A 16,031-nucleotide genomic window follows, 5' to 3' on the forward strand; every position below is an offset into this window, starting at 1 on the left:
GGGTGAGATGGGGAGAGAGGGGGGAGAGAGGGAGAGAGAGGGGAGTGAAGGGGTGAGACAGTATGAGACAGAGACAGAGCAGCACACATGAAGCCACAGACTCGTCTCATTCCCTCAGTCTTGTCGTGGTCTCCGTGGTTACTACACATGAAAGATGGAATAAAAAAATCCTGCCTTGCTGCCGGCCTGCTGCTGTGGTTACACGTGAGTAACGGTCACCGTGGATACGGCACTGTGCCTCCCCTGCTCGCTCTGCACGAGTCCCTTTGAACTGAGAGTGATGAAGACACAGAGGAGCTGCAGACTGATGCTTTCTATATATTTCACTACACTGAGCTTGAACAGCTTCATGTCCCGGGACTCGACATGACGGAGGATCACACACTGGTGGAAAAATCTGAAATTTCCACTTTAAACTCCCAATATTTCAAGAAAAACTGTCCTAAAATTATGAGAATTAAAAATGTAATTTTTGAGTTCTGAGGTTCTGAGGTTGGATCCACTGTGACATCATTAATAGAAATGTGTGATTGGGTAAAATGACTGATGTTCTGTGATCTGCTGTTGTTGTGCCCCCCCCGCTGGGCCCCAGTCTGCAGCCTCAGTTTAATGAGTCTTAACTGTGAAGTTAACAGTGACCCTAAAGGTCAGAGGTCACACAGAGGAGAGACTTTCTGGCCTCTTGACCCTTTGTGCTCTCGCTCTAATTGCCACCTGCAGAGAGAGAGAAGCAGCTTCACCTGGTTTCCCTCCTCTTTAGAAACATTGGTTCTAGTTCAGTTCAGGGACATTATGAATATTATCAACAACATTAACGAGGAAAAATTACAAAAATAAATGATGATGTCGAAAACATTCAGAAATGTGGAACGGCTTGTTGAAGCAGACGGCGAGGTGTGATTGAAAAATAAAGGTTTTGTTTTGTTTATTTATTTTATCCTTTAATATCTTGTTTAGGTCGTCAAGCCTGATTAATATGTTGTTGTTTGTTTACTGTGACTCAATGTGTGAACTTTGACCTGTGTTTATTGGGTTGTCTCCTGGTTATTTTTGATTTGGTCAATAAAGAAAAAAGATTATTGTGTCACTGGTCGCTGCGTCAGTAAACGGAGGTGCTGGGAGGAAAATGAATTAAATATCACTTTATGAGAGAAAGAGAAATATAATATTATCAGAGAAACCCAGCTACACTCAGACTGTCCATCAGGTGCCACTCCTGACCTTTGACCTGCCTGTGTCGCTGTGCAGATCAGTAACATGGTACTTTGCTAATTAAACAGAATGTGATGAGCAAAGCATCATGGGTGATATGATGACATCATATTGCACTTTGACTCCCAGCACACTGAAGTTTAACCCTTGCTGGTCTGGAGCTGCTCTGACTGAGCTCTAATGAGATGATGATGATGATGATGATGATGTAATGTCCTTAATGAAAGAGTGGAAGTGTTGCAGGGAAACAGCTGCTGAGAGTGTGAGTGTCTACAATAAGAGGAGGTGTTTGATGGACAGGTACAGGGGGGGGGGGGGTTACTGTTAGTGAACAGTAATGTCAGTCTAAATGCGCCACTGTGTTCCTCAGACTAGACACAGAAGTGTTGTGATGTGTGACTCTGGGTCTGCAGGACACTGAGCTCTGACGCTTGGCTCTACGACACTTGCTGTTGTGGCGGCGTGGTGGCGGGGAGGCGCTCTGTGATCCAGCCGGTCACCTCCTTCAGCACGGACTCGGCCACCTCCGGCAGGTCGTGGTGGAGGGCGTGGTAACCGCCCTCATACACCTGGACAGACATTCAGAACAACAAGAGAGAGTCAGACAGACTGGAGCTGGCTCTGTCTTCAAACATCCAACCACAGCCACCTCCTCCGTATCCCTCCTCCACTCAGACTAGTTCCAGGTCACATCCTGTTCATCCAGAGTCTCAGATAATATGAACATCTGTGTGAAATCTGTGTGTGAAGTCTTGAGTAATGGCTAGGTCACACTGACCTTGACCGCTGACCTCTGACCCCCAAAGTGGTCAAAGGTCAGAGGTCAGATCATCCTTGAGTCCCGGTGAACGTTTTACTAAATCTGAAGACGTTGTGTCAATGTGTTACTGAGACATCGTATCAGACAACCTGAAAACAAAATGGCTGCTGCTCTGACTGTCGCCGGTGTGGAGGCATAGAAAGGCCACTGATGCATCATGGGAGTTTGGTTTGATTTATTTATCAAACAAACAAAGGAACAAAAGGATCATGTTTCCTGTTCTGGTAAAAACCATCGGCCCACCCAAGTGCATGCTGGTCCTAAACCAGTCCACCTCCATAACTAACCTCATGAGCTCAGAGCGTTAAACAAAATACTAGTTAACCAGATTAACTAAGATAAAGAAACTAACCACTGACAAAAGAGAAAATCATCAAAGGAAAGACAGAAATCTGAACTCAGAACTCAGTGGGTTCAGGAGACAAACTCACACTGAGCTGAACAGGAAACATGATTCTGTGAAGAACCATGTGACATCACTTCCTGCTTTACAGACACATCCTTCTGCAGAGGAAGAGTCTATGGCAGTTAAACAGTCTGTCAGTGAACGCAGCCTGTTTGTGCAATCACAGTCACTCCTGTCTCCAGAGAAATGAGCTGAGCAGAGAATTCAACGTCTCCGACCTCAAACTGAAGCAACTTCCCAACATTGAGCTCAGGTTTTCTTCAGTGTGACACTTTCATTCTGAGAGTAACAGACAGTGAGAACACAGTGAAGCTGCTTGATGCCATTTCACTGTCTTCCCCAGATACCTTACATCATGCTCCTGCTTCTTCTGGCCCAGGATACGTCCCAGTTCCACGGCCCGAGTCTGGCCCGAGTCTGGCCCAAGTCTGGCCCAAGTCTGGCCCAAGTCTGGCCCACGTACAGCGCAATGGTCAAATGCTACTTCCACATTTGGACCAATTCTGGCGCAAACACAGAAAATCTTCCAGCTATCAGTGAACACCAGAGGATAACAGCTGGAATCTGCCCAGATGTGGGAGTGAACACTGAACGTGTTTGTGTTGTGTTCTCTTCAGCTGCAGTGTGTTGAGCTTCAGGGCCACCGTACTTTTCAATAAGGATAAAAAACCCATAAAAGTCAGTCAGACAAAATTCCCTGTGAACAAACCGCCCCCACCTTGAGTTTCTTGTCGGAGCTGGCGGCCTTCTCGTACATCATCTTGGAGCCTCTGATGTCACAGAGCTTGTCAGCGTCGCCGTGCAGCAGCAGGAAGGGCCAGCTGATGGACGGGATCTCCCGCTCGATGCGAGCCGCGGCCCCCATCAGCTGCATGCCGAACGACACCCGCACCCCGCCGTGGAAGTTCAGCTCATCAGCGTCATAAGCCTCCACCTGGGCGGAGACACAGGGACTTGTTTTACATTAAACCATCAGCTGTTCAGGAGGTCGACTCTCCCTCCTACAGTCAATGTTTTTCAATTGCTTTTTCATGTAACCATAGCAACCACTGTGTATTTGTGACACGTAGACAGCGGTATTGTACGGCCTGGATTTTTGTGTGGTTATATTAACAAGCCTTCTGCTGTCTGCTGGGCTCGTCTGCTCCTGATCGTCTTCCTGTGAACTGAAACAGTTTTCCAGTGAAGACCTTGAATGTTTTGGAGCCAGTTCTTGTCTTTGAGTCGTTGTGGTCACCGGCTGTTGTTTAAATTTTAGTTGAATTCTGACTTTCTATCTTGAAAATCAGTTTATTATTGTTAATGATTTATTTCTCTTTAATCACTCATTTTCATTGTGTGTTGAACTAATGGTTCCACATCGTGCGTCACTGTGGACAGTTAATGACATGTAAAAATATTAGAGATGTATTGTTTGTGTGTCAGGTCATATTTAGTCATTCATATCTGATTTATGTCATTAGACATGTGTTAGAGGATACTGCAGGTTATATCAGTAAATCACATTAAAGCTTTATTTATACTTTTGTGTTCAGGAGTTTAACTGTTCAACCTTTTTCAGTAATTCACAACTATTGGAAAACTTTATCACAACAGTCACAACTTTAAGTTGTGAAACAACAGCGACACAGATGTAAATGACTTTTTATCGGACTTGCTGGTCTCTGTCTCTGTCAGCGTCTTCTTCTTCTGCTGTTAACTACTGTGACTTTTTTCTTCTTCACTGAGTCTATTGTGTGTTTATTGTAAGTGATGTGGAAGCAGATGAAGCAGGATGTGGGATCCTACTGTTACAGCATGTTATAACCACACAACCACACAACTACACAAACCACACAACTACACAACACGTTCACAGGTTCAAACACAATGGAGCTCAGAGCGACGGTGTGTGTTTGTCTCTCCTGTGGTTCAGCTCGAGGTTACACAAGAAATATGAGTCCAATATAAACACACACTACATGCACCTGTTTGTATAATTATAAATAACAATGCAACCCACCCAGGGTCTCTCACACACACACACACACACACACACACACACACACACACACACACACATCCTCACCTTTGTCTTGTCCCTTGAGACCCACTTAGACTCAATGGAGCCCAGAGTGAGGCTGGGTAACATGTGGTTCAGGACCTTCGCCAGGAAAACCTGCAAACAACCAAAAACAAAACCTTCTGTTTTCCTTCCGTCGTGAGGTGCAGAGTGAGATGACTCAGTCCTGGACGTGAGGAAGGACAGGGGAGAGAGGAGAGAGAGAACGAGCGGATGAAGTGATCATGTGATACCTTGAATGGCGTGGCGGAGTCCGGGTTCATCTGGACCATCGGTGCGATCAGAACCACTCCAGCAAAATCACTGGGCCGCTCACTCGCCGTCAGGATGGAGATCGCTCCGCCCTGAGGGGAGAGAAGAAGATTACATTTCATTTTCTCAAATGAGAATCTGACATTTAAAAGTTTTCAAACTTGTGTTTCAATCAAATGATCAAAGGTCAAATTAAGGTCACGTTAAGGTCACGTTAAGGTCTTGATTACGTCACGTTTAGGTCATGATTAGGTCATGATTAGGTCATATTTAGGTCATGTTTAGGTCATGTTTAGGTCATGTTTAGGTCATATTTAGGTCATGATTATGTCATGATTACGTCATGTTTAGATCATGTTTAGGTCATATTTAGGTTATATTTAGGTCATGTTTAGGTCATGTTTAGGTCATGTTTAGGTCATGTTTAGGTCATGTTTAGGTCATGATTAGGTCATGATTAGGTCATGTTTAGGTCATGTTTAGGTCATGTTTAGGTCATGTTTAGGTCATGTTTAGGTCATGATTAGGTCATGATTAGGTCATGTTTAGGTCATGTTTAGGTCATGTTTAGGTCATGTTTAGGTCACTGTTGAGCAGCTAGATGCTCAGTGCAGGAGCTGGAGATGTTTATTTCACCAACAGATAAAAGACATGGTTCCAGAACACGGCACATCATTAATACACAAAAATAAAAATCTCAATGAAACACATTGTACTTGAGAAGTTTGTGAAATTAACTCTTGAGCTGTTAATTTATAATAATTGGTGTAATGTGCTTCGATCTTTGCTTTGTAAGGTTTTCACTCCAGTTCAGATCAGATTTGACTGAATGCTTAGAAGAAGAACCTCAGACTGACACTTTTATCATCTAATGATGCTGTAACATCCATCCAAAAATACAGACAATACTCTGATTTGTTCTCGGCCTTGGTGGAGGTCTGTGCTCTCTGACTGCTCCACTACTTTCTGTGTTGATAAAACAAGGCTTCATGATTCCAGCCTCACGTTAAACACGAGGAGTCGAGCCGACACTGAAGGAGGACACAGGTAGAATGTGTTTGATTCTCTCCATCTTCAAAAGGTGAAAGCAGCGAGAGGTTAGGACTGAAGGATCCACTGTCCCAGACTGATGATGGAGAATCACCAGGACGATAAATAATAGAAGGATTTAAAGTTTAAACAACACAAATTAAAACAGCTTGAGGAGTTAAAATGGAGGGGTACGTAACAGAGTGGGAAGGTCTTAGTAAAGTAGGTGAGAGGTTCTGATGCTTGAAGCAGTGGGAAACTACTCAGAGGTCAAGACCGACATAAAACAATCTGTCTTTTGTTTAGACTGGCGTGAGTTTCCTCCCTGTTGCTCTGCACAGACTGGATAGAAATGTGAAAGTGAACGCGCAGCTCTTTGGGCACAATGCGCACTGTGTGGCTGCAGCAGGCGGCCGCACTAGGCCACGCCTCTGCTCCCATGGCGACATTTGGGACTGTGGTTTAAAGCCTGTGATGTAAGGCCACGATCGTTAGCAGCTCTGTGGCAGACAACACTCAAATACATTAGACATGGTTCACTTTGGGGTGGTTCCTCTTCTCATACACAACCAGTGCAGGTTCACACACACACACACACACACACACACACACACACACACACACACACACACACACACACACACTGATTCTTCATGGGTTAATCTGTGCCTCTCTCTCCTTTTCTGGAGACTAATTGGCTTCAACTTTGTTTATGTGAGCGTTCTTTGTCCCTGGTGTGAATATTCATCAGGCTGCAGCCAATGACGAAGCGGCTTCATGAAAAGAGGCTCGAAGCAGCGAAAGACAAAACATTTCCCACCAGAAAATCTCACATTTTCTAAAGACACAGGAACACACTGACACACTGCAGCCCACGCAAACACACACAGTCCAATCCAACACGCACTCAAAGACGAGTTTCCACTGAAACATCAGAGTAAACACCACGACACCACGACACCGAAACAAAACCTCTGCACAAACAGCTGATCAACACACTTACATGACTGACTCACACACATTCAGTCCAGTGATAGAGAGATGAGTGTGAACAGAAGAGAGGGAGGGCTGAGACAGGAGCTCGTTAAGAAGCTGATTCCTCCTCATTTGGAGGATGAATACTGCTTCTGTTTCCTGGCCGGACTGAACCGTCAGAAACTGCCCGAGGAGCTAAAATACTCACATTATATGAACTACACAGCCGTCATCCTGACACTGCAACATCTATATATGAAACACATGATCATTATACAAACCAGGCCGCTGTATAATGGACCTTATTTAGACTAAATGGATAACGGACACACATTATAGAGACCAAAGAGCTGATAAACGGACTGAAAATAAAGGAAAATATGTTCGAGGTCAGGTCGTACATCATTCAGGTCGTACAATGTCCAGAAAAGGCTGAATCAGAGGACTGGGCTGGTTTTAGTTAGAAATGTGTCACTGATGATGTGAAGTCAGATTGTTAAAGAGCTTCTCTGTTCCAGTCCTCCTACTGAGTAAGATTTATGTTCAATAAAAACTTCACTTCACTGATTCATAAAAGGACAAAAAGGAAAAATGAGAACTATGTAACAGAACATACAAAATGAAACGGGGTTGAGAGCAGAATGAGAGTGAAGAGGAATGGATGCAGGCAGAGATGGAGGGATAAAGAGCTGAACAAACAAAGGTGAAGAACCGTTACATAAAACTCTGGCACTGAGGAAGGAGGACGAACGACCTGAGCCAGAAACACTGACGATGACGAAGGACGAGAGAAATGAGGAAGAGTGGGGAGGAGCCGGAGCTGGACGGGCCGCTGCACTTCACCTGTGACTCACACTGAACTGACACATCAATGTTAGCTCACAGTTTCACTCCCTCATCCAAATATAGACACGCTGATTCTTCTTTAGGAAATCATCAAATAATTCTTCACTTCATCCTGCAGCACTTTCACAATTACAGCCTCCATCCATCAATCATCCATCCATCCATCCATCAATCATCCATCCATCAATCAATCCATCCATCCATCAATTAATCCATCCATCCATCAATTCATCCATCCATCCATCAATCATCCATCCATCAATTCATCCATCCATCAATTCATCCATCCATCCATCAATTCATCCATCCATCCATCAATTCATCCATCCATCCATCCATCAATCATCCATCCATCAATTCATCCATCCATCAATTCATCCATCAATTCATCCATCCATCCATCAATTCATCCATCCATCCATCAATTCATCCATCCATCCATCAATTCATCCATCCATCCATCAATTCATCCATCCATCCATCAATTCATCAATCATCCATCCATCAATCATCCATCCATTAATTCATCCATCCATCAATTCATCCATCAATTCATCCATCCATCATCATCCATCCATCCATCATCCATCCATCCATCAATTCATCCATCAATTCATCCATCCATCAATTCATCCATCAATTCATCCATCCATCATCATCCATCCATCCATCATCATCCATCCGTCCATCATCACACGCTCACCCTGACAGTGCTGAGAGCTGAGGTCAGCAGGTCTCCATTGATCCACTGTGTAACTGTAAGTTGTATAAATAGAGTGAATCCAGTGTGTGTGTGTGGAGCAGCTGCAGCTGCAGCGATGAGTCTCAATGATCATGAATAATCAATAACTGTTCACTATAGAACAAACTACTGACTGTGTTTCCTAGTGAATGAAGGAAGAAGGGAGTCGTAATATTTACCATCTTATTCTAACGTGTTGCTTCCGTTTTCTAACCGGCGGTAACACGACGCGTTTCTGACACTGACGACAGCGTCGGTAGTTTTCAGGTTTTAAACCAAAGTATTGGACACATCAACATTTTAACCTGATGCTGATGGAAGATTCAGGATACAGAGTCTAATACCCATGAATGTCCACCTCCATCCATCTGACAGATGTTCAGATATTTCACTGAAGGAGTGACCTTTGACCTGCTGCTTCAAATGTCAGCTGATCACCACAGTGAGCGAGCTTCCTCCTCTGAACACCTTTAATATCTGCAAAGTCATAATAACAAGAGGCTGAAAACACCTGATTAAACCTGACAGCATGAGGTCATCATCAGGGATCTGAACAAAATAAAAATTTAAGATCCATAAAAATAAATGAATGAACTATAATATAAAACAAGACCTTTCTTATTATATTTGGCTGTCTGCTGGCAGTGTTGCAGGAAACGTGTGAGGAGTGATTCTTCCTTTATGAACTCGACACCGGGACTAACTGCCCCACGTCTCCTCAGGATATTATCATTGGAGTGTCTCTGCACATACTGTAGAGCCACGGGTGGTTTCCATTGTCTCTGTGGTTCGTGCTCCACCCTGGTCCTGTTCACACACATGTTCAGATGGAGCTGCACAGGAACAGGCTAATAGAAACAGGATGAGGCGTCACTACGCTGGGAAACTGGGAAATGAGAGCTGTAAAAACACAGAAACACAGCTGGGTTTCCCAAACCTGAGGTCTGATTCCCAGAAAAGCAAAGGAAAGGAAACAAGGAAAGAAAGGAAAAGAAAATAAGGAGTCTAAACGAATCCAAAGCAAAACAAAGGGAGGGCGAGAAACAAACGAAAAAAGACAGGAAATGAAAGCAGATTATGAAGGACAGCACATAACGTGATGAAATGTGATGGAGGGAAAGAACGAAGAGAGAGAAGAGGTTGGAGAGGAGATGGAAAGAAGATGGGGAGAGAAGAAGGAAAGGAAGGAGGAGCTGTTGTTGGACAGCACTTCCTAATATTTACAGTCTGATGTTTAAACAGATGATCAGCCTCCGTCTGGGACCCACAGTTTCATTCACACTAAACAGTTTGTTTCCAATGAACCTGATTCTTCACATAAATACACAGCAGAGCCATAAAAGGTCTGTGAAGGAGACGCTGGTGGATTAATGAAGCGCTTCAACTGACAGAGCTGTAATATGAACTCATTCAGTCTGATGTTAAACACAGACTCAAAGCTTCACTGTGGAAAATCATGTCAATATCATTAATAAAACAAACGAACGACTCAATGAATCAATAAAAACAGAAGTTTCTCATTATGAAAAGAGGTTTTCTCTCTTTCTAATAAACCATCAGTTCTGCAGATACAAATATAACAGTCACTCATTAAATCTAATTAAATTAGTCTTCAACTACAATAATTAATCAATCTGCAGATCTCGCTTCATTAGAAGAGTGTAACCTTCACAGTACGACACAGAGACGCTTCATTCTTATTCCACCGTGACACAACAGGTACAGTGGTTCTGAAATCCATTATTTCTGCGCAGAAATTGATTATTGATTGGTGATTGGTACAAATTCTTTTGGAGATTTAATAAAGCAGCTGAAAGACGAAGCTGCTGTTACACTGAAGGAGGAGGATACACTCCATCAGAGTGAAGTTCTCCTGAGTTATAAAGCATCAATAAAGATTCAGTCACATTAATGAATAAATCTTTAATAAACGAGCTCTTAATAACAAACCACAGACTGTATTTATAAAGAGTTGTTCTGTCTTAACGACCCAGACGACACAGGTCTCCCCCAAAGACACTTGGACATGTGGACTGGAGGAGCCGGGGATCGAACCACCGACCTGCTGATTAGTGGACGAGCTGCTCCTCCTCCTGCTGATACTCAGTGTCGGTGAAAGTCTCGTCACTGCTTCTGTTGCAGATTTATATTTATACATATGGATCCGACAGGAGGGAGTGTGTGCTGTGAGATAACGAGGCTTCACTGATCTGTAATGAGTTTCCTCTCATCAGAACCAGCACTGTGTCTGTTCAGTCTCAACTCTCTGACTTTAACAGGTGAATCTACTGTTTCCTGTTTTGTGACAGTGAAGTCAGATTCTCCTTCATGTAACATGATCAAACACTGAAGCAGAAGCTGAGCAGCTCGATCCTTCCACAGAGAGTTCAGAGGTCGGCGCATCGACAAACACAGAGCCATGGGTTCTTATATAACTCATCAGGACTGTCTGAGCTCTGCTCGCTGCAGTTACTGGGTCACTGAACACAACACAGAGAGGATGAATACACCCATCAGTTATAAATAGTTCCCTCGTCGGCCTTCAAGCTTCTGTGTCCAAGTGTTACATAAAACTTCTGAATAAGATCCTGGTTCGTGTGTTTCTGCAGAGCTGACTGTAACTACAGATACAACAACTGATATGAGCAGGTAACGAGAAGCATTCATGGAATAATTAGCAAATGTTTTAGTTGCATATTAAACCCTCGTCACTGAACATTACAGAGTAAACTACATGAGACAAACTGTCCATGACAGAGTCAATAAATTCCTCTTTACTTGATGAAATCAGACGACAGGACCGAGACTAATCTCAGGGCTGCCAGTCAAACATGGAGCCAGGAGGGGATTAGCTTAGCTTAGCATCAAGACTGGAAACACATGGAAACAGCTAGCATGGCTCTACCCAGGGCTACAAATCCATATGAACTGAAAGCAAATATGACTCTTTGTGGTTTTCGGGGAAGTTACACGCTGGAAACATTTCTTAGCACCAAGGCTGGAAACTGTCTGTAAAAAATCTGCCTGTCAGCACATCTGGAGCTCATTATTTAACATGTGTGTCAGAGGTGTCACTGAACAGAGCCAGGCTAGCTGTTCACAGCCTTTATGCTAAGCTAACCTGCTCCATTTTTAACTTCATGACCAAATAATCAATCGATTAAGACAGATGAATTAATTATTAATGAATCCGTCCCTTAAGACTTTGGAAAGATAAGAACTCCTCGGCAGCAGCTCGACATTATTCTCACTGAGGAAACGTTATGACGCCTACAGCTGCTGTGTGTGTCATAAACACGCTGACCCTCACTGTGCTGGTCTTTACATTACAGAGAACATGAGGTCAGTGACCCCGAGACTGAATCTGTGTCACTGTGTGAAAGGTGAGCAGCAGTTTGAACAACGTCACCACAGAAGAAGAACGTGATGTTTAAGGGTTTTAATGTTTGAGATTATTATTGTTCCTGACAGTAACGTTAAAACAGCCGGATTCAACCGACTCATAACTGACACACAAACCACTGCATACTGACTGTGTGTGTGTGTGTGTGTGTGTGTGTGTGTGTGTGTGTGTGTGTGTGTGTGTGTGTGTGTGTGTGTGGCACATTGTACTAGGAGCTGTGAATCCGCTGAAAGCATATTATGTAATTTCACAGCAAACAAAACAGACAAACAAGAGCTTCAGTAACACACACACACACACACGCACACACACACACACACAGCATGGACAGTTTCCTACCATGGAGTGACCCACGATGTAGACGGGCAGCTCGGGGTGACGTGACCTCATCAGGTCGACGTGCTGCAGAGCGTCTCTGATGTAAACCTGGAAGTCTTTGATGTTCATCCTGTCTCCTTCACTCTGACCATGACCGACTGCAGGAGACGAGGAGACGAGGAGGAGAAGAAGAAGAGGTGTGAGGACAGAATATTTTCCCACTGTAATTTTATGATTTTAAGAGATTTTTAATTCAACATTTTCACAGCTGAAGAGGCTGATGCTTCTTCAACTCGTTTCTCTCCCTGAGGTGACGAGTGACTGATATCTGACAAATACATCCCTCACTTTTCAAACTTTAACAGAGGTGAATGAAAGACAGGAAGGACCCATGGAGGGGGAGACATGGCTGAGGATAAGATTAAGGAAAGGAGGACGGGATGAGAGTGAGAGGAGAGGAGAATAAGGAGGAGTGGAGGGAAGGATGGAGGAAGAAAGAGGAGAGAACAGGAGGTGGGAGAGGAAGAGAGGAAGAAGAAAGGAATGAGAAAGAGTGAGATGAAGGAGAGAAAGAGGAGAATGAAGACCACGAGTAGAGGAGGAGGAAGAGGAAAGAGAGTGAGAGAGTGAAAAGAAGACGTGAGTTGAATGGAGAGAAAGACGAATGAAGTGGAGGGAAAACAGCGAGAGATGAGTGAGAGGACGAGAGGAAGAGAGAAGACTGACAAATGGAGGAAACATATATGAATATGTATGTGTGTATTCACACACACACACACACACACACACGTGTTCTCCTCCAGTTTTCTGCAGCAGTGGCTGAGAGGTGAGGCTGGTTGCCACGGCGACCACTGAACCAATAGCATGAGTGAGCTCCTAAACATTCACACACCTCAAGTGTGTGTGTGTGTGTGTGTGTGTTTCTAAATATACTGAGCGCAGCTTGTCTTCACTCTGTGATGATCGCTTCAGTATTGACGAGCAGAGAAACACACAGTGTGGAAATCAATAACCAATCACAGCAGAGCTGACTGATCGAGAGCTGCTAATCTATAGCCCCCCCCCCACCGGATCAATGACAGCACACTCCACTGACTCCACATCTTCTGTTATTACAGTAGAGACGAATGAACAAGTGAAAGTGTTTGAAAGGCTTAAAGAAACATCCAATGACAGAGCAGCAGCCCTCTGCACACGGCACGTCTGACTTCATGATCATTGAGGAGGAACTTATACGTGTTGCTCTTCGTGGCCGTGAATGTGAATCCCATGATTGGATAAATCAGGGAGCGTCTCGTTGTTGTTATCATTATCAGTTTCACTGTTATCTGTGTTTTCTTGTTATTTTCTCGTTTCCTCTTCTCTCTTTGATTTAAACTGACATGATGATGTCACGTTTACCCGAGCGGACCAGGAAGAGAAGCTGCTGATGGGAATCCAAATAAATAAACACACCAACAACATAAACCCAGCAGACACTGATCCACTGCGCTGTTTGTCTCCCGCTCCGTGCTCAGAGTCAAACCAGGCAGCTCCGCAGGATTCATAAAGTATGTCAAAAATCTAATAAAATAAAATTTAAAAATAAAACATTAAATTTAAAAAAAAAAAAAGCTCTCCCATATCAACCCACGGGCCGGATGTGATGTTCAATCGGGCCGGGTGCGGCCCGCGGGCCGTAACCATGGCATTCCTGATCTATATGTTTGTGCAAATCATGAACAAACACGACATTCTTCCTGATGATGAGCTCCGGGTGAAGCTGCTCAGTTGTAGGAGAAATAATCTCTGCATTGATGAATTCAGAGACTTTGAAGCATGAATCTAATTAAATGTCAAACCTCCATTATGATCCTATAATGTAATGAGAAGACAAACATGATTAGTGCAGCATTCGGCTGCTGCTGTCGACTCTCACAAACAATCCATGATCAGCTGGTTCTTTACATCCACACTGTTCAAGATTTACACCAGTCAGAGGAGGAAACCTGCAGTCTCTGCAAGACCTAGAAGTAAATCTGTGTGTGTGTGTGTGTGTGTGTGTGTGTGTGTGTGTGTGTGTCTACAGGGGCTTGTTCCAGTTCAGTATTTTCCATTAACAGTGTGACATTTCTCGGTGAGCCTGTGAACAAACTGCTCCTCCGTGTGCTGCCTGAGTCTCCTCATCACTCACTCCTTCTTTTATCATGTCGTCTCTTCATTCACGTTCACCTCTGTAAATATTTCCACATTTACAGCTGAGACTCTGCTCTGTCTCTCTGTTACTCAGAGTTAGTCAACATGTTCTCTGCAGCACAGTCACATGACTTCACACATTCCTGTTGTATCTAAGACCTGCCCTGTACAAACACACAGCCTCACAGCCGCTGAGCCGTTCCCTCATTAGCACCAAGCTAACAGCTAAGTGTTTTGCTCCTGTTTCTTTTCCTCCTCTCGTTTCATTCAGCAAAAACAAACGATGAAACAGGAGCAGCTTCTCTAAATATGGACTGAAAAAACACAGAACATTCTTCTTGATGAGAACAGACTCAGAGTCGACAGCTGCTGCAGCAGGACTGAGCATTAGCTCAGACACAACACTAACATGCTGACGTTTAGCAGGGAGGCTAACATGTTTAGCATCTTTGCTAATTACGCTAAACCCAAAACAGAGCCGACGCTGATGGAAATGTTTTCCAGAAAATACTGATGAGTCAGAGTTCATCCTCTGGGAAACATTAACGTTCCTTTAATGTTCCCGCCAATATTTGAGGAAATATTTAGAGCGATTGATCGATCGACCGACAGTCCTCCCCCAACCCGAACAACCATCGAGCCTCTGATTGGACCCAGAGGAGCGTCTCCTCAAACAGTGCCCCTACGGCGACGGTGTACTGGACCTCAGTTGTCATGGTTACAATAATAAACACACAGGCTTTACAGAGAGTGGTGTACCTACCTTTGTCACCAAGGTTACTATAGTAACGGTCATGGCTTGGTTAGGTTAAGGAAAAGATGGTGATTTGGGTTAAAGTAAGCACTTCCTCAACATTAGACAATCTCTGTTGTCATAGTTACAATAACAACAACGAACTGTCAGGGATAACAGAAAGAAACCAGGCATCGAACACACCGCTCTCCTGTGCCACATCCACCACCTCCTCCTGACGTGGACTCTCTTTATTCTACGTCACCGACACCTTCCCCTTCGCTCCCGTCATCATTACTACGACCACTAGATGTCGCCTAGCAACAGAACCGAACTATGATGTCATAACAACCTGCTGACAGACGAGCTGTGGGCTGGTTTGTTACAGGAGGACAGACTCACAGTCATATGCTACTAGCTAAGCTAAAAACAAGACTCAACAACAAACCAACATTCACAAACTTTGTTCCCGTCTTACACATCTCTAACATCTGTAAGATCACACACACACACACACACACACACACACACACACACAGAGCCATGTACCACCAGGTCTAACTGATTGTGTCTCCCAGGCTTCGTCAGTCTGGTTTTCTGTGAAGATGTGAACTGACTAACACCCAGCAGCCCTGAGCGTGGGTGTACATGTATGTGTGCATTAATGCAGTGTAAGGTGTGTGTTTGTGACTCACCGTGGTCGTGTGCGAACACCAGCAGGGACAGCTCCTTCAGTCTCTGTGCGACCTCATCGTACGGCCCACAATGCTCCCCGGCCCCGTGGGCCACGAACACCAGAGCCCTGAGGGAGGGAGATAAAGTTTATTCAAGTTTTCATAGATGCAGACCTGGTCTCTCTCTCCGTCTCTCTCTCACCCAGAGACAAACCAACAGATCATGTCTGTGTTGTGTTTCCTCCACCAGCTGATAGAGATGGAGCAACTGATGGAGAGGAGGTGAGCTTAAAGCAGGAAGATTCCCATTGGACGTTGACTGGTCCTGTACATATACGTATACACATGTATACGTATATGTGTGTGTGTATATATATATATATA

At 44.2% G+C, this 16,031-nt stretch overlaps 1 protein-coding gene across 3 annotated transcripts in view; it reads right to left on the minus strand.

The window, feature by feature from the left end:
• Positions 1–1,637: 1,637 nt before the first annotated feature.
• Positions 1,638–16,031, minus strand: part of mgll (monoglyceride lipase) — a 28,440-nt gene continuing 14,046 nt past the window's right edge. For all 3 annotated transcript variants that reach the window (XM_087177625.1, XM_023419985.2, XM_087177626.1), the window contains exons 2-7: positions 15,669–15,775; positions 12,087–12,223; positions 4,734–4,844; positions 4,507–4,596; positions 3,157–3,372; positions 1,638–1,781 (exon numbers count right to left, since the gene is read on the minus strand). In XM_087177625.1, coding sequence (XP_087033751.1) covers positions 1,650–1,781; positions 3,157–3,372; positions 4,507–4,596; positions 4,734–4,844; positions 12,087–12,194 — 657 coding nt within the window. In that variant the 5' untranslated portion in view covers positions 12,195–12,223; positions 15,669–15,775 and the 3' untranslated portion in view covers positions 1,638–1,649. The remainder of the gene's footprint in view (positions 1,782–3,156; positions 3,373–4,506; positions 4,597–4,733; positions 4,845–12,086; positions 12,224–15,668; positions 15,776–16,031) is intronic.

This window comes from Seriola lalandi, unplaced genomic scaffold (genome assembly GCF_002814215.2).
Source record: "Seriola lalandi dorsalis isolate HSWRI2012SDOR001 ecotype SW California unplaced genomic scaffold, Sedor1 jcf7180002054615, whole genome shotgun sequence".
Taxonomy (NCBI): domain Eukaryota; kingdom Metazoa; phylum Chordata; class Actinopteri; order Carangiformes; family Carangidae; genus Seriola; species Seriola lalandi.